At 54.5% G+C, this 22,041-nt stretch overlaps 1 protein-coding gene across 1 annotated transcript in view; it reads left to right on the forward strand.

Annotated features, from left to right (window-relative positions):
* Positions 1 to 22,041, forward strand: part of MYO15A (myosin XVA) — a 57,447-nt gene that overhangs the window by 8,889 nt on the left and 26,517 nt on the right. Inside the window, exons 8-31 of the mRNA XM_036296416.1 lie at positions 7,537 to 7,542; positions 7,921 to 8,024; positions 8,158 to 8,221; positions 9,034 to 9,147; positions 9,642 to 9,803; positions 10,879 to 10,992; positions 11,534 to 11,592; positions 11,671 to 11,794; positions 12,974 to 13,069; positions 13,479 to 13,610; positions 14,125 to 14,250; positions 14,934 to 15,011; positions 15,599 to 15,747; positions 15,839 to 15,884; positions 16,002 to 16,126; positions 16,518 to 16,635; positions 16,938 to 17,113; positions 17,586 to 17,670; positions 18,339 to 18,392; positions 18,487 to 18,568; positions 18,648 to 18,778; positions 19,254 to 19,349; positions 20,198 to 20,433; positions 21,705 to 21,886. Of these exons, the coding sequence (XP_036152309.1) occupies positions 7,537 to 7,542; positions 7,921 to 8,024; positions 8,158 to 8,221; positions 9,034 to 9,147; positions 9,642 to 9,803; positions 10,879 to 10,992; positions 11,534 to 11,592; positions 11,671 to 11,794; positions 12,974 to 13,069; positions 13,479 to 13,610; positions 14,125 to 14,250; positions 14,934 to 15,011; positions 15,599 to 15,747; positions 15,839 to 15,884; positions 16,002 to 16,126; positions 16,518 to 16,635; positions 16,938 to 17,113; positions 17,586 to 17,670; positions 18,339 to 18,392; positions 18,487 to 18,568; positions 18,648 to 18,778; positions 19,254 to 19,349; positions 20,198 to 20,433; positions 21,705 to 21,886 (2,659 nt within the window). The remainder of the gene's footprint in view (positions 1 to 7,536; positions 7,543 to 7,920; positions 8,025 to 8,157; positions 8,222 to 9,033; positions 9,148 to 9,641; positions 9,804 to 10,878; positions 10,993 to 11,533; positions 11,593 to 11,670; positions 11,795 to 12,973; positions 13,070 to 13,478; positions 13,611 to 14,124; positions 14,251 to 14,933; positions 15,012 to 15,598; positions 15,748 to 15,838; positions 15,885 to 16,001; positions 16,127 to 16,517; positions 16,636 to 16,937; positions 17,114 to 17,585; positions 17,671 to 18,338; positions 18,393 to 18,486; positions 18,569 to 18,647; positions 18,779 to 19,253; positions 19,350 to 20,197; positions 20,434 to 21,704; positions 21,887 to 22,041) is intronic.

The following is a 22,041-nucleotide window of genomic DNA, read 5'->3' on the forward strand; positions in this document are numbered from 1 at the left end:
CACAGGGCTGCCACCAGCTGCTGAGCAGGGCTGCAGACAGAGGGCAATGGTGCTGTGAGGTGTCTGCTGGGCATCCACACAGACGGCAGGGGAGGTGGTGGTGTACCATGAGCCTGGAGCTCTGGGCAAAGGCCCACCAGCTCAGAACCTGACTCTCAGACTCCCCGCCCTGGGCCCATGAAGGTTTCTAAGTGGCCACAGTGACGCAGCCAGTGGCAATCTCAGCAGGTGATCTTGGGGGCATCAGGCAGAGGCTGCTCAGCCCTCGGGGTAGCAGGTCCAAAGGGTACTTCCTGGCGGGGCCCCTCTGCTGCCTACCTTGGCCTTGGCAGCCCCTCCCATCAGCCTGAGTCTCCTGGTGGCTAAGCAGACCTTCCCTCTGTGCTAGGCAGGGTTTTCCAAGCCTCTAAGGTTAGACTCCTGGGAGGACTGGCCAGGTAGGCAAACCAGTGTGCACACGACGGCCCTCCTGCGGGAGGGAGATGGCTGAGGGGCAGAGGGACTGGGATGGGTCTGGCAGAGCGCTGTCCTGCAGGCTCGGGGCGGATGCCTGAGCGTGGGCATGGCAGGTCTGCGGCTTTCTGTGCTGGCTTGAGTCTGCGAGCGGAACACCTGTGGGCTTACTTCACAGCCACTACTCACCCCTGCCTGTGGCATCGCACAGGCTGGCCTGGGCCCGTTTTAGGCATGGCGGAATCCTGGGTCTTTTTTTTTTTCAAGCACCACGTAACTACTTTATTATTTATTTCATTTTTTGTAGCTATTTCTGCTTGTGTTTTTTTTTTTAATCTTTATTGTTATGATCTCTCAATTTTTTTTGAGGGAGGAGGCAACCAAAATTTTTGATGGCCTTGTTTAAAAAAAAACTTTATTGTTGAAAGTAGTACATATGTTCCCCTTTTTCCCCCATTGACCCCCTCCAGCCCACTCCCAGCCCCCACACCGTACCTTCAACACCCTATGGTCCCTGTCCACGGGTTATGTATATATGCCTACAAAGACTTTGGTTGATTACCTCCCACCATCCACCCTCCCCCCGGCTTCCCTCCAAGATTCTGCACTCTGTTCCGTGCTTCCCTGTCTCCGGATCCACTTCGTTCATCAGTTTATTTTGTTACTTAGATTCCACATATGAGTGAGATCATGTGATACTTGTCTTTCTCTGACTGACTTATTTCACTTAGCATGATACTCTCCAGGTCTCTCCATGTTGTCTCAACGGGTAAGAGATTCTTCTTTTTTACAGCTGCATAGTATTCCATGGTGTAAATGTGCCACAGCTTTTATCCACTCATCTACTGATGGGCACTTGGGCTGTTTCCAGACCTTAGCTACTGTAAATTGTGCTGCTATGAACACAGGGGTGCACACATTCTTTCTGATTGGTGTCTCAGGTTTCTTATAATATACACTTAGAAATGGGACCACTGGGTCAGATGGCAGTTCCATATTTAATTTTTTGAGGGAGCTCCATACTGTTTTCCATAATGGCTGCACCAATCTGCATTCCCACCAGCAGTGCACTAGGGTTCCCTTTTCTCCACATCCTCGCCAGCAATTGTCGTTTGTTGATTTGTTGATAGTAGCCATTCTGACAGGTGTGAGGTGATACCTCATTATCGTTTTAATTTGCATCTCTCTGATGATCAGTGACCTTGAGCATTTTTTCATGTGTCTCTTGGCCATCTGTATGTTCTCTTTGGAGAAGTATCTATTTAGGTCCTTTGCCATTTTTTAATTGGATTGTTTGTTTTCCTTCTTTAAGTTGTATGAGTTCCTTATATATTTTGGAAATTAACCCTTTATCAGATGTATCATTGCCAAATAAGCCTCCCATGCAGTGGGCTTTCTTGTTGTTTTGTTGATGGTTTCTTTTGCTGTGCAGAAGCTTTTTATTTTGATGTAGTCCCATTTGTTTTTCTCTTTAGTTTCCTTTGCCCTAGGATGTATCCATAAACATATTGCTGCGAGAGATGTCTGAGATTTTGCTTCCTATGGTTTTTTCTAGGATTTTTATGGTTCCACAACTTACATTTAAGTCTTTCATCCATTTTGAGTTTATTCTTGTGTATGGTGTAAGTTGGTCTAGTTTCCTTTTCTTTTCTTTTTTTTTTTGCATGTATCTGCCCAATTTTCCCAACACCATTTATTGAAGAGACTCTCTTGACTCCATTGTATGCTCTTACCTCCTTTGGCAAATATTAATTGAGCATAATGGCTTGGGTCGATTTCTGGGGTCTCTGTTCTGTTCCATTGATCTATATGCCTATTCTTGTGCCAGTACCAGGCTGTTTTGATTACAGTGGCTTTGTATTATAACTTGATATCTGGTATTGTGATTCCTCCAACTTTGTTCTTCTGTCACAAGATTGCTGCAGCTATTCAGGTCTTTTTTGGTTCCATATAAATTTTTGGAGTGTTTGTTCTAGATCTGTGAAATATGCTGCTGGCATTTTAATAGGGATTGCATTGAATCTGTAGATTGCCTTGGGTAGTATGGATGTTAATTTTAATGATGTTAAGTCTACCCATCCATGAACACGGTATATTCTTGCACTTGTTTATGTCTTCCTCTACCTCTTTTTTCAACGTCCTGTAGTTTTCTTAGTACAAGTCTTTTATCTCCTTGGTTAAATTTTTTCCTAAGTATCTTATTTTATTGTTGTTGTTGCAATGGTAAATGGGATTGTTTGTTTAGTTTCTCTTTCTGAGAATTCATTATTGGTGCATAAAAAAGCCATTGGTTTTTGGGTGTTGATTTTGTATCCTGCTACATTGCTTTTATCATGTTGAGATATTCTCCCTCTATTCCCACTTTGCTGAGAGGTTTTTTTTAATCAAAAATGGGTGTTGGATTTTGTCAAATGCATTTTCTACATCTATTGATATGATCATATAATTTTTGTCTTTCAATTTGTTTATGTGATTTATCACGTTAATTGATTTGCGAATATTGTACCAGCCTTGCATCCCTGGAATAAATCCCACTTGGTCATGGTGTGTGATCTTTTTAATATGTTGCTGGGTGTGATTTGCTAATATTTGTTGAGGATTTTAGCATCTATGTCCATCAGGGATATTGGCTTGTAATTCTCTTTCTTTGTAGTGTCTTTATTTGGTTTTGGAATTAGGATAATGCTGGCCTCAGAAAAAGAGTTTGGAAGTGTTCCTTCCTCTTGGATTTTCTGAAATAGTTTGAGGAGTATAGGTGTTAGTTCTTCTTTGAATGTTTGGTAAAACTCCCCTGTGAAGCTGTCTGAACCCGGGTTTTTGTATGCTGGGAGTTTTTTGATTACTGCTTCTATTTCATCAGTTATTGGCGTACTCAGGTTCTCTGATTCTTCCTGATTCAGTTTTGGGAGATTGTATTTTTCTAGGAATTTGTCCATTTCATCCACATTGTCCAGCTTGTTGGCATATAGTTGTTCATAGTATTTTCTTACAATCTTTTGTATTTCTGTGGTGTCAGTCATTACTTCTCCACTTTCGTTTCTGATTTTATTTATTTGGGTCCTCTCTGTTTCTTGTTGAGTCTGGCTAACAGTTCATCAGCTTTGTTTATCCTTTCAAAGAACCTGGTCTTGGTTTCATTTATTATTATTACTTTTTTAGTCTCTGTCATTTATTTCTGCTCTAATCTTTATTATTTCCTTCCCTCTACTTACGCTGAGCTTTTCTTTTTCTCGTTCTAGTCCTTTAAATTGTAGGGTTAAATAGTTTTTTTTTTTTAAATAAATTAATTAAATCTTTATTGTTCAGATTATTACATTTGTTCCTCTTTTTTCCCCCCATAACTCCCCTCCTCCCAGTTCCCGCCCCACCCTCTGCCCTCACTCCCCACCCACTGTCCTCATCCATAGGTGCACGATTTTTGTCCAGTCTCTTCCCGCATCTCCCACACCCCTTTCCCCCCCAAGAATAGTCAGTCCATTCCCTTTCTATGTCCCTGATTCTATTATAATCACCAGTTCATTCTGTTCATCAGATTATTTATTCACTTGATTCTTAGATTCACTTGTTGATAGATGTGTATTTGTTGTTCATAATTTGTATCTTTACCTTTTTCTTCCTCTTCCTCTTCTTAAAGGATTTTCAGCATTTTATATAATCCTGGTTTGGTGGTGATGAACTCCTTTAGCTTTTCCTTATCTGTGAAGCTCTTTATCTGACCTTCAATTCTGAATGATAGCTTTGCTGGATAAAGTAATCTTGGTTGTAGGTTCTTGGTATTCATCACTTTGAATATTTCTTGCCACTCCCTTCTGGCCTGCATAGTTTCTGTTGAGAAATCAGCTGACAGTCGTATGGGTACGCCCTTGTAGGTAACTGACTTTCTTTCTCTTGCTGCTTTTAAGATTCTCTCTTTGTCTTTGCTCTTGGCATTTTAATTATGATGTGTCTTGGTGTGGTCCTCTTTGGATTCCTTTTGTTTGGGGTTCTCCGCGCTTCTTGGACCTGTAAGTCCATTTCTTTCACCAGGTGGGGGAAGTTTTCTGTCATTATTTCTTTAAATAGGTTTTCAATATCTTGCTCTCTCTCTTCTTCTGGCACCCCTATAATTCTGATGTTGGTACGCTTGAAGCTGTCCCAGAGTCTCCTTACACTATCCTCGCATTTTTGGATTCTTTTTTCATTTTGCTTTTCCGGTTGGGTGTTTTTTGCTTCCTCGCATTTCAAATCATTGACTTGATTCTTGCGCTCCTCTGGTCTGCTGTCGGGAGTCTGTATAATATTCGTTATTTCAGTCCGTGTATCGGGTTAAATAGTTTATTGTAAATTTTTCTTCTTTGTTGAGGTGGGCCTGTAGGCTATGACCTTCCCTCTCAGGACTGCTTTTGCTGTTTCCCAGAGATTTTGGGTTGTTGTGTGTTCATTTTCATTTGTTTCCAGAAAGCTTTTATTTCTTTCTTGATCTCGTTGGTAACCCATTCATTGTTTAATAACACGCTATTTAGCCCCCATGTGCTTGGATGTTTTCACTGTAGTTGATTTTTAATTTTATTCCATTGTGATCTGAGAAGGTGCTTGATATGATTTCAATCTTCTTGAACTTGTAGAGGCTTGTTTTGTGTCCTAACATGTGGTCTATCTTTGTGAATGATCCATGTGCCCTTGAGAAGAACGTATATTCTGCAGCTTTGGGGTGAAATGCCCTATAAATGTCAATTAAATCCATCTGATCCAGTGTGTCCTTTAGAGTCTCTGTTTCCTTGTTAATTTTTTGTCTGGAAGATCTATCCAGTGAAGTCAGAGGGGTGTTAAAGTCCCCTACTGTGACTGCATTGTTGTCTGTCTCTCCGTTAAAGTCCTCTAGAAGTTTTTCTGTTTGTTTGTTTTGTTTTAATATATTTAGGTGCTCCTATATTGGGTGCATATATGTTTGCTAGGGTTCTATCCTCTTGTTGGATCGATCCCTTTAGTATTACGTAGTGACCTTTGTTGTCTCTTGTGATGGCCTTCATTTTAAAGTATTTTATCGGATATGATTGCTACTCCAGCTTTTTAAAATTTTCTATTTGCATGGAACATTTTTTCCATCCTTTCACTCTCATCCTGTGTGTGTCTTTTGTTCTGAGGTGGGTCTCTTGTAGACAGCATACAGTTGGGTCATGTTTTTGGATCCATTCAGCTACCCTATGCTTTTTTTAAATTTTATTTTATTTTATTTTTTTTATTGCTTAAAGTATTACAAAGAGTATTACATAGGTCTCTTTTTTTACCCTATGCTTTTTGATTGGGACATTTAATCCACTTACATTCAGGTTATGACTGATAGCTAGTTTATTGCCATCTTAATTCTGCATGCCTAGGTCTCTCTCTCTCCTTCTCATTACAGCGTCCCTTTAGCATTGCTTGTAAAGCTGTCTTAGTGGTGATGAACTCCTTTAGTCTTTTTTTTTTTTTTTCCTTTGGTCTGGGGAGCTCTTTATTTCACTGTCTATTTTGAGTGATAGCCTTGCTGGATATAGTAATCTTGGTTTTAGATCCGTGCTTTCCATTACCTTGAGTACGTCATGCCATTCCCTTCTGGCCTGTAGACTTTCTGATGAGAAATCAGATGACAGCCTTATCAGAGCTTCTTTGTAGGTAACAGTTTGCTTTTTTCTTGCCGCCTTTACGATTCTCTCTCTGTCTTTAATTTTTGGCATTTTAATTATGATGTGTCTGGGCCTAGGCCTGGGCCTGTTTGGGTTCTTCTTGCTTGGGACTCTCTGTGCCTCCTGAACTTGTGTGACTTTTTCCTTCACCAGATTAGGGAAGTTGTCTGCTATTATTTCTTCAAGCACGCAGAATCCAAGGTCTTAACCAATGTCCCCTGTCCTGGCTCCACCCTCCCTTAGTTATGGGTGTCATCCTCAGCCAGTCTCCCATTGGACAGCAAGATGGTGCCATGAACCTCAACCCACACCTCCCAACAAGCCAGAAGAAGTCTCAGGCCTCTCCCTTGTTGGGCAGGTTTTGCCGTGTGTTCTTACTGGACCCTGTCATGCTCAGGCTTCACTGGCTGAGGCCTGGGCCACAGGGCTGAGAATATGACATGGAAATCCCACGATGGGGATTGGCTGGACCCTCTGCACCCCAAACCACAGGCACCACATGGCCAGATGTTTACCCACCTGATTTACCTGTCCTTGCCCCTGGTCGCTGGCCATGTGCCCCAGCCCTGCAGTGGGCACTAGGAACAGAAAAGCAGCTGACCCACCCTCATGTGCCCTCAGGGAACTCCCAGACTAAGGGGTAGCACAGGTCACAGCCCAGGCAGACCCTGACTCACTGAGCAACCCCAGGCTGGCCTCTGCTCCTCTCTGGGCCTCAGTCTACTCCTCTGTACAATGGGCACAATATTTCCTAGACTAAGCGGAACTATGGGAGTGACCAGATGGAGGGACTCACACTTTCCCCATGGAAGCTGAAATTTTAGTGCGGGAGACAAGATACAAAGAAATGAGAGAACTTGCCAATGGTGCTAAGAGCTACAGAGGGAGAATTCCCGTGCTCAGCGGCAGGAGTGTGCCTGAGTGTTGAGGGCACAGTCAGAAGGGCCAGGTGCTGGGCAGAGCAAGGGAGGGGAGATGAGGCCAGCGAAGGTTGGGCTGTGTAGAGTCTTGGAGATCACTGTGAGGACTTGGCTTTGAGCCTGAGGGAGAAGGTGACCTATGCAGGTTTTCAAACAACCCCTGGAGGGAGCACAGACAGGATCAGGGAGGAGACTCTTCCAGGAACCCAGATGACCCATGGCTGTGAAGGGACGGGGAGAGGACATCCCAGAACCTTCTGGCCAGTAGGCCCAGCAGACACCCACATCTGGAGCTACACTGCAGTCCCCAAGACCAGACCCCTGGGGGTGTCTGGGGTTCATGACTGTACTCTTACCTGGTGGCTCTTCTGGCCGCCACAGGGGCCCAAAGGGCTCTTCCAGCCCCTCTGTGGCCGGAGGCCCCTGGTGTTGCGGGGGGAATGGTGGTCAGTCCTACAGGTGACCTTCTTCTGTTCTTGTTCCTTTCGCCGCCTCCTCCCGACCGACTGCTCCTGAAGATAAAGGTATTTGGAGTGCGTGAGTGTGTGTACGTGCTCCAGCCTCTGTGACATGCACCTGTGGGTGTGCATGTGTGTGCACGCGTGTGCGATAGCAGGATTGGTCAGAAGCCGTGTCTCACACCTGTCCTGGCCAGGGCTGCCTCACGGGAGGCCGAGGCTGGGAGGGCGGAGTTGGGGTCTGTGTGTAGGGTCTGGGCCGCATGAGGTGGGAGCATTGAGGGAGACCAGGAAGACCCCGGGGTTCTCTAGGGAGCCCACCTCTGGTCGCCCCTCACTAACGGGGTGTTTGGGGAGGTCTGTGTCTGGGAAATCCTGGGGTGGCCCCCACCATGCTCCTCGCTCTAGGCGGCCGGAATAATACCCGCCTCTTCTGGGGTCTAGATCCTGGAGGCCACACCCCTCTTGGAGTCCTTCGGTAACGCCAAAACTGTGAGGAATGACAATTCCAGCCGCTTCGGGAAGTTTGTGGAGATCTTTCTGGAAGGGTGAGTGGGACGTGGAGGAGCCCCCAGAGGCCCTGCCGTGCACCCCATGTCCTGGCACAGCCCGCGGAGCCCACAGCGGCCCCGTCGCCCTGCCACGGACTGCCAGGCTTAGCTGCGCATGCTCCCCACACAGGGGCGTGATCTCTGGTGCCATAACCTCCCAGTACCTGCTCGAGAAGTCCAGGATTGTGTTTCAGGTGGGCCAGGCCGCGGGACAGGGTGTGTGTGTGTGTGTGTGTGTGTGTGTGTGTGTGTGTAGATACTCAGAGCCCGGCATCTGGCCAGGCTGGGTAAAGGGTGAATTAATGAACAAATGCACGTGTATGTGTGAGCATGTGACCGAACACCCCCCCCCGCCCCGCCCTGCAGCTACATTGGCCCTTCCCTGTCCCTGAAGCACGCCAGGCCCGACCCTGCCAGGCCCCTGCACTGACTGCTCCTTCTCCCGGAGCGCTCTCCCCACACCTGTGTGGCCGCCCACCTCCTCCCGTTTGACAGTGAGCTCCCATCCCTGCACTGCGCTGTCTCCCAGAGCGCTCCTCACCACCTGACATGTTTTATGTTTTAACCAGTGATTTGCAGAGTATCTGTCTCCCAGCTGGCAGGTGGGTCCATGAGGCCAGGGACTTCTGTCTGCCTTGTCCTCGCTGTGTCCCAGGGCCTGGAGCAGGGCCAGGCGCCCAGTGGGTGCTCAGCCACCCTGGCTAAATGAGCCGTCGGAGGCCTATGTCTGCTCCTGGGACATAGGCATGCATGGGTGTGTGTGGCCAGCACACAGGCGAGAGCAGCACCTTTCTCTTATGAAATGCTGCCCAGGGCCCCTCCCCACCACCACCCCCTCCCTGCTCCCAGGCAGAGCCAGGCTGGGTGCTCACTCAGCACAGGGGACAGGCCCCACCTGCAGGCCTGGGTGTGTTTTTATATTGGTGGGCACACCTGGGCCTGTCTGTGTGTGGGGGTCGCCTAGGTGGGCAGCTCCCCTCTCGGCACTCACACACCCACTCTGCAGGCCAAAAACGAGAGGAACTACCACATCTTCTACGAGCTGCTGGCTGGGCTGCCTGCCCAGCTCCGGCAGGCCTTCAGCCTGCAGGAGGCTGAGACCTACTACTACCTGAACCAGGTGAGCACCAGCAGGCCTCCGAGGCTCCCCAGGCCTGGTCCCCCCTCATTACCCCAGAGTGCTGAAAGAGCCAAGTCGTGGTGCCCTGGTGTCCAGCAAAGATGATGGAGGTTTGGGAGGGCAAGTTTGGATGTGAGGCGTCTCATCATGGCACGTGGACAGGGGTCAATCTAGGGTAGAGGAGGCCTACATGATTCTTCGTTGTTCTGGAGACTACAACAGAAATAAGTAGCCTGGAGCTACTATACTTCCCCTCTAGTGCCTCAGTGTCCTCATCTGTAAAATGGGGATAGCACAGTATCACTGCCAGGGACATGGTGAGGATTAAAGGAAGGAAATGTATGCAAAGCACTTAGCACAGTACCCGCTCAGAGACTCCTGGCCCGTGGGAACGAAAGTGCTGAGTGCCATGTTGCAGGTGCAGACAGAGCAGGGACAGTCAGGGCTCCTGGCGCCACCCAGGGTCCCTGACCCCTGGCCCTGCCCTCGCCTAGGGTGGGAACTGTGAGATCTCGGGAAAGAGTGACGCAGATGACTTCCGCCGGCTCCTCGCTGCCATGGAGGTGCTGGGCTTCAGCGGGGAGGACCAGGACAGCATCTTCCGCATCCTGGCCTCCATCCTGCACCTGGGCAACGTCTACTTTGAGAAGTATGAGGTGAGAGGAGGTCCCAGCCGCCATCCCGGCTCCCTTGGGCACAGGCGTCTTTCCTAGGAGTGCTCTGGGGAGACAGAACGTGTCTGTATCTGCCTTTCAGGCGGCACCAACACATACCAATCGCTCTTTTCCCCTACACTTTGAGGTTGTTTGTCTTTTTATTATTATTTTAATTGACTTTAGAGAGAGGAAGGGAGAGGGATAGAAACATCAATGATGAGAATCATTGATCAGCTGCCTCCTGCACGCCCCCTACGGGGATCGAGCCTGCAACCTGGGCATGTGCCCTGACCAGGAATCAAACAGTAACCTCCTGGTTCATAGGTCGATGCTCAACCACTGAGCCACAGCGGCCAGACCATCTTTTTATTATTGATGTATGTATGATGTACATATGTTAAGGAAATAAGCCTTTGTCTTTGATGTGAATTGTAAATATGTCTTCCGGTTTATCATACATATTTTGACTTTATTTACAGGAATCTTGGTGTTTTGTTTTGTTTTTCGTGGTTGTTGTTTGTTTGCTTTGGCATTTCAGATTTTTAAAATTATTTTCAGGAATTTCATTAATCTTTTGTATAAATTTTAGAGGTTTTTTTTTATCATTTTTAAAGAGACCTGTCTCTCTTAAATTATAAGTTTCGCCCATACTTTTTTCAAGTTCTTTTATGGCTTTCACAGTTTGTTTTTTTAACGTTTAAATTTTGATCCATCAGGAATTTATCTTAGTAAGGTATGAGGCAGGCATCCAATTTCTTTTTTTTCCGCAGGCAATTACTTAATTATACTAACTCCACCACTTGAAAAGTAAATATTTGTCATATACTAAATTCCTATGTGTATTTATGCCGAATTCCAGACCTCCTATTGTGCTTCATTAATCTGCTTACATGCTACATGTCTGTTACCTGTTTTAATTATCGTAACTTTGAAATATGTTTAACCATCTCCTAGGTCCCCCTGCACTCCTATTTCAGAATTTTCCTGGCTCTTCTAGCTTGTTTATGTTTTTTTATATGAATTATAAAATCTACTTGTTTAGCTCAAAATACAGTCCTGTGGGTGTTTTACACAGACAGATGCACAGGAGGTGGCCTCGGTGGTGAGCGCCCGGGAGATCCAGGCCGTGGCCGAGCTGCTGCAGATCTCCCCTGAGGGGCTCCAGAAGGCCATCACCTTCAAAGTGACCGTGAGTCTCGGGCCTGGGGGTCTGTCCAAGCCCCCGCCGCTTTGTGCCCCCTCTGTGGGCCCTCTCTCCCCTCCCTTCTCCTCCCTGTCCATCCCTCTTCTGAGCCAGGCCTGGAGGGGTTAACCTCAGACCCCACCGGCATTGGATGCCCAGTCTCCAGGCCTTTGCATTGGCTGTTTCCTCTGCCCGGAGACCCAGCACAGCTGTCCACCTCCAGGGACCTAGCTGTTCCTGACCCCTGGCCGAGCTGGTGCCTCCTCTGGCCTCCCCCAGCCCCTGGCACTCCTTCCCCTCCCAAGGCTGGTCTTGCTGCATCATGTTTGCTTATGTCTCTGCCTCTCCCACTGGACTGGTAGCCCCCACCCCGACCAGCACAGCCAGGCAGGAGGGGGGTTGAGGGCCTTGTGTTTCAACCTCTGGCCTACTGTCAACCTCAGACCAGTCACCCCATTTCCATTCCCCACCCAACCCCCAATCCTCGGAGGACTTCCTGGAGGTGGTGGCCAGCCTGCTGTCGCTCAGGGGCCATGCTCCTCCCTAGGAGACAATTCGAGAGAAGATCTTCACCCCCCTGACTGTGGAGAGTGCCGTGGATGCCAGGTGAGGCCGCACCCTCCCCCCCGAGCCCCCCGGTGGCTAGGCCCCACGGTGCCCACCCCCTCACCGTCTCTGCTCCAGGGATGCCATCGCCAAGGTCTTGTATGCGCTGCTGTTCGGGTGGCTCATCACCAGGGTCAACGCGCTGGTATCCCCCCAGCAGGACGCACTGTCCATCGCCGTCTTGGACATCTATGGCTTCGAGGTGGGGCTCCTGAGCGGGCGAGGGGCGGGGCATGAGGCTTCATGTCTCACCTCTGCCTAGAGCACAGCCATTCTTCGTTCAGGGCCCCTCGTCTTCTACAGTGTCCTTCCCTCACCCACAGGCCTGTGGGTGCCAGGCTGTGAGCTGGGCAACCTGGGGACCCTGGAAAGGACCAGACCTGGGCTCTGCCCTTGGAGGCACTGGGTGGGCATGGGGGACAGAAATCGGCAAACCCATGTGGTCAGAGCCGTAACAGTCAGCCTGGCGCTGGTAGAGCCAGAGGAAACCTTAGCGGGCAGGGGCCAGGGAGGTCTTCCTCAAAGGGGAGACGTGCTGAGCTATCTCCTCAGGAACCAGGGAGGCGGGGGAGTGGCCCGCGGTGTGGGGGCCTGGGTCTGGGGAGCGGAAGGCATCTGCAGGGGCGGGAGGGGCGCCGCTGTGCTGAGTGCACAGTGCGGGGGTTGGGGTGAGACAGGCAAGACCCTAGAAAGAAACGTGCTGGCGAATACTCACGCAGCACCTGTTGTGTGCCAGCGGCTGTTCCAAGTGCGTTATGTCTAACGATTAATCCTTACAACCACCTTATGATGTGGGCTTGTCATTATCCTTGTTTTACAGATGGGGAAACTGAGGTACAGGGGGCTTGTCCAAGGCACATGGTTAGAAAGATTGGAACCTGGAAGAAGGTTCCAAAGCCTGGGCCGTTATTTCTTTAAATAATTTCATTGATTTCAGAGAGGAAGGGAGAGGGGGAGAGAGAGAGAAACACCAATGATGAGAGAGAATCATTGATCAGCTGCTTCCTGCACGCCCCCCACTGGGGATCAAGGCCACAACCCGGGCATGTGCCCCTGACCACAATCGAACCCGGGACCCTTTAGTTGGCAGGCTGACGCTCTATCCACTGGGCCACACTGGCCAGGGTGCAGAGCCTGGGCCTTTAACCACAGCCGAGCTGCCTCTCACTGGGCCCAGCCTGCCAGGCTTCCTTCTGCCTGTGCACAGCGGCAGCCACAGAGGGTGCTGAGCAGGGCCTGTGGTCAGGCTCCCGCGTCCTGAAGCTGCGACCACAGAAGGCAGGGAGGGCACTGCACCTGAGCTGGGGGGGCGGGGGGGGGGGCGGGGGGCAGGGCCTGGGAGGGGACAGATGGGCTGAGGCCCTCACCACCTGCCTCACAGGACCTGAGCTTCAACAGTTTTGAGCAGCTGTGCATCAACTATGCGAACGAGAACCTTCAGTACCTTTTCAACAAGATCATCTTCCAGGAGGAGCAGGTGTGCAGGGCTCGGTCGGACCCTCCCCCCCATCCTCGCGGGCCCTGGGCCTCCTCAGTGACCAGCAGGACATGCTGGCTCGTTAAGGGCAAGTCGGAGGTTGTCAGGAGACCAAGTGGAGGGAAAGGCACGGGAAGCTTCACCAGTGCACGAGAGGCCCGTGTTCTTGAGGGGAAGGTGTTGGGGGGAAGAGCCCGCTTGGGGATCCTCTTCACCCTCCACAGAGCTGTCCTAGGTGGAGGGAGGAGAAGGCCCAGCAGTGGTTCATGTGGCCTGCTAGGAAGTGAGCTCCCTGTGCTAGGAGGTGTGCAAGCAGAGGTGCCCCAGGCCAGGCCCTGTCGGATGGATTCATCCGGGGAGACAGTCGGGGACCTGGGCAGGAGCAGGAGCTGAGCCCTGCTGCCCGCAGGAGGAGTACCTCCGCGAACAGATCGACTGGCGGGAGGTGGCCTTCGCTGACAATCAGCCCTGCATCAACCTCATCTCGCTGAAGCCCTACGGCATCCTGCGCATCCTGGATGACCAGTGCTGCTTTCCCCAGGTGAGCCCGGGGCGCCGCGTGGGCTGGTCAGGCTGCTCCACGCCTCTGAGCCTCGTGTCCTCATCAGGCCTGAGCCCTACACTCCTCTCTGCTCTGGCCTGGGATGGGGCTCAGGACAGCCAACCTGCCATTCACAACCTGGATAGGGGGCTGCAGCTGTCCACTCGAGGGGCTACACCAGCCATGGGAATCCTAGAAGGCTTCATGGAGGAGATGACCTTGGGGTTGGGCCTCACATACTGACTGGAAAACACAAGGGTGGGCTGGCAGTGGGACAAGAGGGTGCAAAGTCAGCTGGGCTGGAGGGGCGGCAGCTGGGAGCTAACCAGACGCACCTGTCTGCAGAGATCCGCTCCGGCCTCCCGCCCAGGGCAGTGGGCGGCCAGGGGGAAGCTGTGACTTGTTCCTCCTCCCCAGCGATCACTGCAGATCAGTCAGGGCTGGAGAATCTGCCACTAGGCCAGGAACAGGGTGCCCGGCCCCTGCCCCCCCACTGAACCCTGCCTGCCCCCAGGCCACAGACCACACATTTCTGCAAAAGTGCCATTACCACCATGGCGCCAACCCGCTCTACTCCAAACCCAAGATGCCATTGCCCGAGTTCACCATCAAGCACTACGCAGGCAAAGTCACCTACCAGGTGAGACCCCAGGCCGCCCTCATGGCCTCCAGCGCCACAGGGCCCTGATGTTGGAGGCACAGAAGCGCAGCCTGGGCTCCAGACACTCCCACCCGATTCCAGGTCTGGCCCTGCTGACCCTCGGCCATGTAATCTTGGCCCAATCTGTACCTCTTGGAGCCTCAGTTTCCTCACCTGGAAAATGGGGATAAAAACAGGGTCCATCTCATGGGTGTGAGAAGCCTAGGGCTCGGGTGGGTTTGATGAAGAGTAGCTATTGTCAGTAACAGGTCACCGGGGTAACTCTCATTGCTCCTATCTCGGGCACATTCCTGCCCTGGCATTGTCTTGGGCCAAGATTCCAAGCCTCTGTCCCCATCTGGGCCGCATTTCCCTCATCTGCAGGACACGCACAGGACAGTGTCCTCCACTGAGGATGGGGCCAAGACCAGGGCTAGTCATGCGAAGGGCGCCAGTCCTGGGAGTGGGGAGGGTTGTGGGGACAGGAGGGGTGAGGACCATAGCCGGGGGAGGGGTCCAGTCCCTTCCAGGACAGACAGGGAGACAGTGGGCTGGAGGTGCAGGGCCAGGGTCACCCGAGGGCTGCAGCGAGGAAGGAAGAAGATGGTAGTAGGCGGCTGACACACCCAGGCTGCGTGGGGGAAGGACTCCAGCCCCAGCTGCCCGGCCATCCCCCTTCCCAGGTGCACAAGTTCCTGGACAAGAACCATGACCAGGTGCGTCAGGACGTGCTGGACCTATTTGTTCGGAGCCGGACACGGGTGAGCAAGCCTCCCCTCCCCGGTCCTGGCCCTGCCCCAGAGCACCCAGCCCACAGCCAGGCCATTGTCCGCCAAGAAAAGGGGAGGTACCCTAGTTCCATCCCAACCCTAACCCCACACCCATCCAGCCTTGCCTTGCTCTGTACTTTCTCCCGTTCCTGGCCCCGCCCCGTAAAGGACTATGCCCCTGGCTGGCCCCCAGGTCTCTCCCCTGCCTCATCCCGGTCAGCCCGCCCAGCCTGGGCCCATCCCCACCTCCATCTGCTTGATGAGTGGTTCTCCCATCCGTATTCTCTGGGACTCCATTTCCTCATCTGTCAAATGGGCACCCTCCTCCTGCGGTCACCCTAGGGTTCACGACCATGCGCCCAGTTAGTGCCCATGTGTCCCCCAGAAAAAGAAGTCAGCTGACCCCGGGGCCGGTCCCTTGGGTTAGTTTTCTGGTGCTTCTTGGTCTGGAGACTTGACTCCTTTTGTTCTCTCGCTTTCTCTCTCCCTCTTCGTTTCTCTCCTTGTCTGTCTCTTGGTTCCTACCTCCCTCTTGGTGCTTTGGCTACTGCCCTGGGCTGCTGCCCATGCCTGCCCAGGTGGTGGCCCGCCTCTTCTCCAGCCATGCCCCCCAGGCTGCCCCTCAGCGCCTGGGCAAGAGCAGCTCCGTCACCCGCCTCCACAAGGCCCACACCGTGGCAGCCCAGTTCCAACAGTCGCTCCTGGATCTGATCGAAAAGATGGAGAGGTGGGCGTGGCCGGTGGGCGGGACCCTCCGGCCCTCGGGATAAGCACTTCCTTCCCTGGGGCCTCACGCTGCCTCCCCTGCCCTTGACCAGGTGTAACCCCTTGTTCGTGCGCTGCCTGAAGCCCAATCACAAGAAGGTGCGTGATGGCCGAGTCCTCGGGGAGCAGCCCTCTCCCCGCGCTCACGCGCGGCCCGCCCACCACGGCGACTTGGCGTTGCCAGTGCCCTTTGCACATGGCGGGTCCTCCCCACAGGAGCCAGGCCTCTTTGAGGCAGATGTGGTCATGGCGCAGCTGCGCTACTCCGGGCTGCTGGAGACCGTGCGGATCCGCAAGGAGGGCTTCCCGGTGCGGCTGCCTTTCCAGGCGTTCATCGACAGGTAGCCCAGGCGCCGCCGTGGCTCCACAGGCCCCGGCAGAGCAGGGCTTGCCGTGCACAGCTGCGCGGGTTGTGCACAGACCACATGCCAGCTGTTTGGCATATGTATTGGTCGTTGTGCAGTTTTTCACAGTTTCACTGTGTTGATTCCAAAGAGAAACGTTTTTAATCGTGATTATGACAAGCTTCCAGCGGATGGCAGTAGGGGTCTTGTTCTGCTGAATCCCTTTCCGCAGTCCTGGCACCTAGAGTTAGGGAGGGAGTGCCCCTGACCGGAAGACACTGGGTGGAGCCCCTGCGGTGGGCCTCCTGGAGGCGGTGGGGTGCTGAGGCAGCCTGGCGGGCGGCCCGGGCAGCAGGTCCCCAGCCCCAGCTGAATTTGGGCCCTGCAGGTACCGCTGTCTGGTGTCCCTTGAGCACAACCTGCCAGCCAGTGGGGACATGTGTGTGTCCGTGCTGAGCCGCCTGTGCACAGTCCTGCCAAACATGTACCGCGTTGGCGTCAGCAAGGTGAGTCCCCCCCCCCCCCACATGCAGTCCCTGGAGGGCTCAGGCTCAGGGGCTTCAGGACCGACCCGTGGGCTCAGGACTGTCCCCAAGGCAGTCCAGTGGAGCTGGGTGAACGGAATGCCAACCCCACTCCGGACCTTGCTCAGGCCGCTCCCGCTGCCTAATGCGCCCTCAGCTTGCTTCCATCTCTCCAAACCCAACCCCCAACAGCCCTGGCTGTTCTGTCTCCATGGACTTCTGGAGAGGGAGGGCCTGCGTCCAGTCGCTGCCCTACCGGCTCAGCACCTGCCTCCTCTGCCCAGCTCTTCCTTAAGGAACACCTCCACCAGCTCCTGGAGAGCATGCGGGAGCACGTCCGGAACCTGGCAGCCCTCACCCTGCAGCGCTGCCTCCGCGGCTTCTTCATCCAGCGCCGTTTCCGCTCCTTACGCTGCAAGATCATTCTGCTGCAAAGCCGAGCCCGAGGCTACCTGGCCAGGTGCAGCCACTAGGCAGGACTAGGGAGCCCTAGACGAGGCTTGGGAGAGGCTATGCCTGAACTTAGGTGGTCAGCTCCCTGTTCCTGGAGGTATGCAAGCTGAGGTGGGAGCCTCTGCTGGAAGGATGATCAGATTCTCTGTGTTTCTGCTTTTGGATGCCCTTCCGTCCCATCCTCTGGCCCTTGTAACTGGTGGGTGGGAATCCATCCAGCCAAGAAGGACCCCACCCTGCATCTCAGGGACCCTGGGATTCCAACCTAATGGGATCTATGTGGTCCAAGTGGTTGAATCCGGGCTCGGACCTTAGCCACGTCCTTGCCTCCCATTGAGCTCCTTTCCTTAGTGCCAAAGGGCCCCAGAGTGAAGTGTGGCACCAAGGCCAGGCTGGCACAGGTATCGCTGCCCCTTGTTTATCCATGACCCCCTCCCCCCCCCCCCCCACCACGACACTCCTTTCCTCCCTACCGGCAGGCAACGGTATCAGCAGATGAGGAAGAGTCTGGTGAAGTTCCGGTCCTTAGTGAACACATACGTGAGCCACCGGCGCCACCTCAAGGTTCAGACCTTCCCCTAGCCCTTCTCCCGGAGCCAGGCCTGTCCTGTCTGGGTCCAGGGAGTGGCAGAGATGGGGAGGGGGCACTTAGCTCCCAGGAGGAGGCTGTCTTGGGTTCAAATCCCCGCTCTGCCACTCACTAGCTGTGTGATCTCAGCCCCTCTCCAGCCTGACCTCCCATCTTCCCCTGAGGCTGCAGAGGGTGAAATGAATATTGCACTGAAGGGCGTCCTGGTTCTGGGCTCACTGTGGGTCTTCAGTAATTGGGTCCAATTAGAATTTTGCACCTGGACCAGCACTGAATACGGTTTGCTCGTACCTTGATGCCAATCTTGGCCTGTTGTCACATAAACCAACACCAGACAAATGTAACGCCGAGCACCCAAGAACTGCACGGCTGTTCCTGAAGGTTCTGTGGGTGACGGGCCGTCTGCCTTTCCCAGGGTGACTCCTCTGCCCTTTGCCTTGCCTCTTTCTTGCTCTCTCTTTCTTCCTTGCCTTCCTGTTTCTCTGGCCACCCCTCTGCCTCCCTCCATCTGTGAGGTGCAGTCGCCTCCAGAAATCAGGCAAGCTGACCCCTTGCTTCCCTGCTGGCCGCCCTGTGTGAGCTGGCTCGGCCTGCCAGGGCCCCTGCCCGCCATTCCTTGCCCTGACCACCTGCTCTCCTGCAGCTGAGGGCAGAGCGGAGGCTCCGGGTGGAGGAGGTGCGGCTACGGGAGCAGGAGGTGGGTGCGGGGTCTGGGTGGCAGCAGGGACAGGAGGGGAGGACGGCACGGGGGGTGTGTGGCAGGCCCTCCCCTCACCATGCTGTCCCTCCAGGAGCTGAGCAAGCGGGAGGTGGTAGCTGTGGGACACCTGGAGGTGCCAGCAGAGCTGGCTGGGCTCTTGCGAGCAGTGGCAGGTACACTGGTGCTGCAGGTGTGGTGGGAGTGGGCACAGGTGGGCAAGGGAGCCAGGCACCCTGTGCCTTCTCTCCACAGGCCTTAGGCCAGCCCAGATGCCCCGGGTGGCCCCCGTCCGGACTCCCCGGCTCCAGGCTGAGCCCCGTGTCACACTGCCTCTGGACATCAACAACTACCCCATGGCCAAGTTTGTCCGGTGCCACTTCAAGGTAAGGGCTGGCAGGGGCCCAAGCAGCCCAGCCAATGGGCACAGATCAGTTAGAATTGATGCTGTCCACAGCTCGGGCGGCTCCTATCCGTGCCCTGAGGGTCGGGTACGAGCTCCCCCTACAGCTGCTGGGTCAGGAGCAGCCTGGGGCCCACGGAGGCCTGGGGGGGAGGCCCCAGGGGCTCGGGAAGCAGCCGTTTGCCAGCCAGTCTGGAAAGATGTCAGAAATGTAACAGTCAGTGGAGGCGCAGCTCGTCATCCCTGCTTTAACTTTCTGTCCCTCAGAAAGGGCCTAGATGGGGCGAGACTGTCTCTACCCCCGACTCACTGAGGGCTGGTGTCTGCCCCCTCCGAGCCTCAGCCTCCCCATCTACACACTGGGGGCAGGGGATCTGTGCTCTCACCTGGCGCAGAGCAGTGGGCCCAGATGTGCCGTCAGTGCTGGCTCTGTGCCCATGTGTCTGCTGTGCCCCCAGGAGCCTGCCTTCGGGATGCTGACGGTGCCCCTGAGGGTGCCCCTCACTGGGCTGCCAGTAGAGCACCACGCGGAAGCCGTGAGCATCTTCAAGCTGGTACGGGCCTGCCCGGGCCGCCTTGGAATCCGTGGCTCCTGCGCTTGCGGCCGGCCAGGGGGCTCTCATCCTCCTGACCCATCCACGAGCCAAAGCCCCGAGCCACGCCTCTTCCTTGGAGGAGGTTTCTGTCGGGTCTGGCCACCGCTGCATGGAGCTCTGGGGACTGGGCTTTTCTGCTCCCAGCCGTCGTCCCGGCAGCAGGACGTTCCCAGGGACTACGCGGGCAGATCCGGGTTCTCTCCTCAAGGGCTCCCTAGGCTGAGAGAGGAGGCGCGGCACACCTGGCTAGTGCCCGCCAGTGTGCACAGGGCGGCATGGCGGCTGGCAGGCCAGGCGGGGCTGAGAGCTTGCTGGAGGAGGGGCATTGAGCTAGAGCCAGAGGAGGAGTCAGGCTCTCCCAGCCCGGGCTGTGGAGGAGGCACAGAGAGGAGGGGAAATCCATGTGGTTAGAACAGAGAATCCTTCCGGAGAACAAAGGCAAGAGGGGTCTGGAGCTCAGATTTATCCCAAGGCGATGGAGCGAGGAGAACGCCTCCATGGGGGGGATGTGGCTGGATATATGGCCCCTGGAGTCTGAATGGGGTTGGAGGCCAGGGGTGCTGGGCGGGGATGGGAGCTATAGAAGGTTCATGAGCAGGAGAGAAAGCCAGCATGGATGTTGGATCCTGACTTTTTCCCAGGGCTGGAGTGAACTGCCTGGTCATTTGGTGTAGGATAGAGCTATTATATTGTAATGGGGGACTTTTACATGGACAGGGGCACGGGAAGGACGTGTGAGGGATGCATGGGGGTGGGAACCCGGCAGGAGCAACGTTCCGAGGCCCAGGAGTCTGTCTGTGGCCCAGGTCCTGCGTTTCATGGGTGACCCCCACCTGCACGGTGCCCAGGAGCACGTCTTCGGGAACTACATTGTGCAGAAAGGGCTGGCAGTGCCCGAACTCCGGGATGAGATCCTGGCACAACTGGCCAACCAGGTGTGGCGCAACTCCAGGACCCACAATGCCGAGCGGGGCTGGCTCTTGCTGGCTGCCTGCCTCAGTGGCTTTGCACCTTCCTCGCGCCTCAACAAGTACCTGCTCAAGTGAGTGGATCGGGTGGGGCTGGGAGGGGCAGGGCCGCTGGCACCGGCCGGGGGTGCGATGGTAAAGGTCAGGCCAGGAGTGAGGTCTCTGCGTGGAAGCTGGACTTACTGTGCAGCGTAGGAGTCAAGTGAGATTGGATAAAGGACTTCCAGGGCACGGTGGGTGGCAAACCAGGGTGTGGGGAATTGGAATGGAGGCGTGGACCTCTCGCGTCATCGGGATGTAGTGAGGTGGTTGGAAGTGTAGGCTCTGACAGTCCGTGTTCAAGTCCCAGCTCGGCCATATCAGAGCTGTGTGACCTCGCTGAGCCTCAGTGTCTAACGTGTAAAATGAGGATGACGAGAGTAGGACTCACAGGCTCTGTGAGGACACATGTGGAATGCTTAGGACAGAGGAGCGCGGGGAGTGCTGTGTGAGGACAGACCCGTCAGCCCCCGGAGGAGGAGGGCCAGTGTCACCCACCGGGGGGTCAGGGTCATTGGCAGGGAAAGGCGCTCGGGCAGGCCCTGGGTGCAAAGTCTACTAGTAGTTGTGACCCTCACCTGCTCTAGGACCCGGGATAAGTCACGGCTCCTCTCTGAAGCTCTTCCCTCACCCATAAATTAGGGGTGGCAACCGGACCGCCTTCGGAGTGGCTGTGAGCTCAGAGTGTACAGAGGTGCACAGGCCACGTGCAGGGGGGCGCTCACTGCTCAGCCGTGTGGCAATGGGACAGGGCCACTGCCTGTCCAGGGCTTCCTGTGGGCACAGCTCTAGGTTCTTTCTTGTGGCCACTGTGGACCCGCTCCCCCGCGGCTCCTGGCCAGGCACCCCAGCGGTTGGGAGTGGAGCCAGGCATGCGGAATGCCTGCGGCCGGCAGGAGTCGGCTCGGGGGTCCTGGGCCAGGTGGAAACCTCACAGCCGTCTCAGGATGGGTGAGAGCCTGGCAGCAGGCCCAGGGCAGGTGCAGCTGGGGTCCGGGTGAAAGTGGGGAACGCCCCTCAGAGTCCCTTTCCTGCCCACAGAGTGCTGCAGACCCCATGTCGCTCTGACAAGCTTAGGTGGGCCGTCCTGGGACCTCTTCGGCCGTATAACTGCTGGTTTGAAATACTTTGGGGCTAGCCTGGTACCCTTCTTTTTCAGCCTAGCCTGGGAGCTCTGGGGTAGCCTGGCCTTCTCATTCTCACCTTAAAGCTCTGGGCCAGCCTGGGCCTCCCTTAAACTGGCTGTGGAGTCTTCCCCGACCGGGGCTAGCCTCAGCTCCTCTCATCCTGGCTCTCACTCTCACAGGTTTGTGTCTGATTACGGGCGGAATGGCTTCCAGGCCGTGTGTCAGCATCGCCTCATGCAGGCCATGGGCCGGGCCCAGCAGCAGGGCCCTGGGGCTGCCCGCACCTTCCCTCCCACCCAGCTCGAGTGGACAGCAGCACAGGAGAAGGCCAGCATGGCTTTGGATGTGGGCTGCTTCAATGGTGAGCTGCCCTCCCTGCCCCACTGCCTTCCCTCCTTCAGCCTCTGCCCTGGGCCAGGAGAAGCTGGGGAGGGGTGCCTGCTGGGCATGGCCCTGGAAGGAGGTCTTGGTGCGCATGTGGGAGAGGAGCCGGGGCAGAAGACACAGACCCAGGAC

Source organism: Myotis myotis, unplaced genomic scaffold (assembly GCF_014108235.1).
Source record: "Myotis myotis isolate mMyoMyo1 unplaced genomic scaffold, mMyoMyo1.p scaffold_m19_p_29, whole genome shotgun sequence".
Taxonomy (NCBI): Eukaryota; Metazoa; Chordata; class Mammalia; order Chiroptera; family Vespertilionidae; genus Myotis; species Myotis myotis.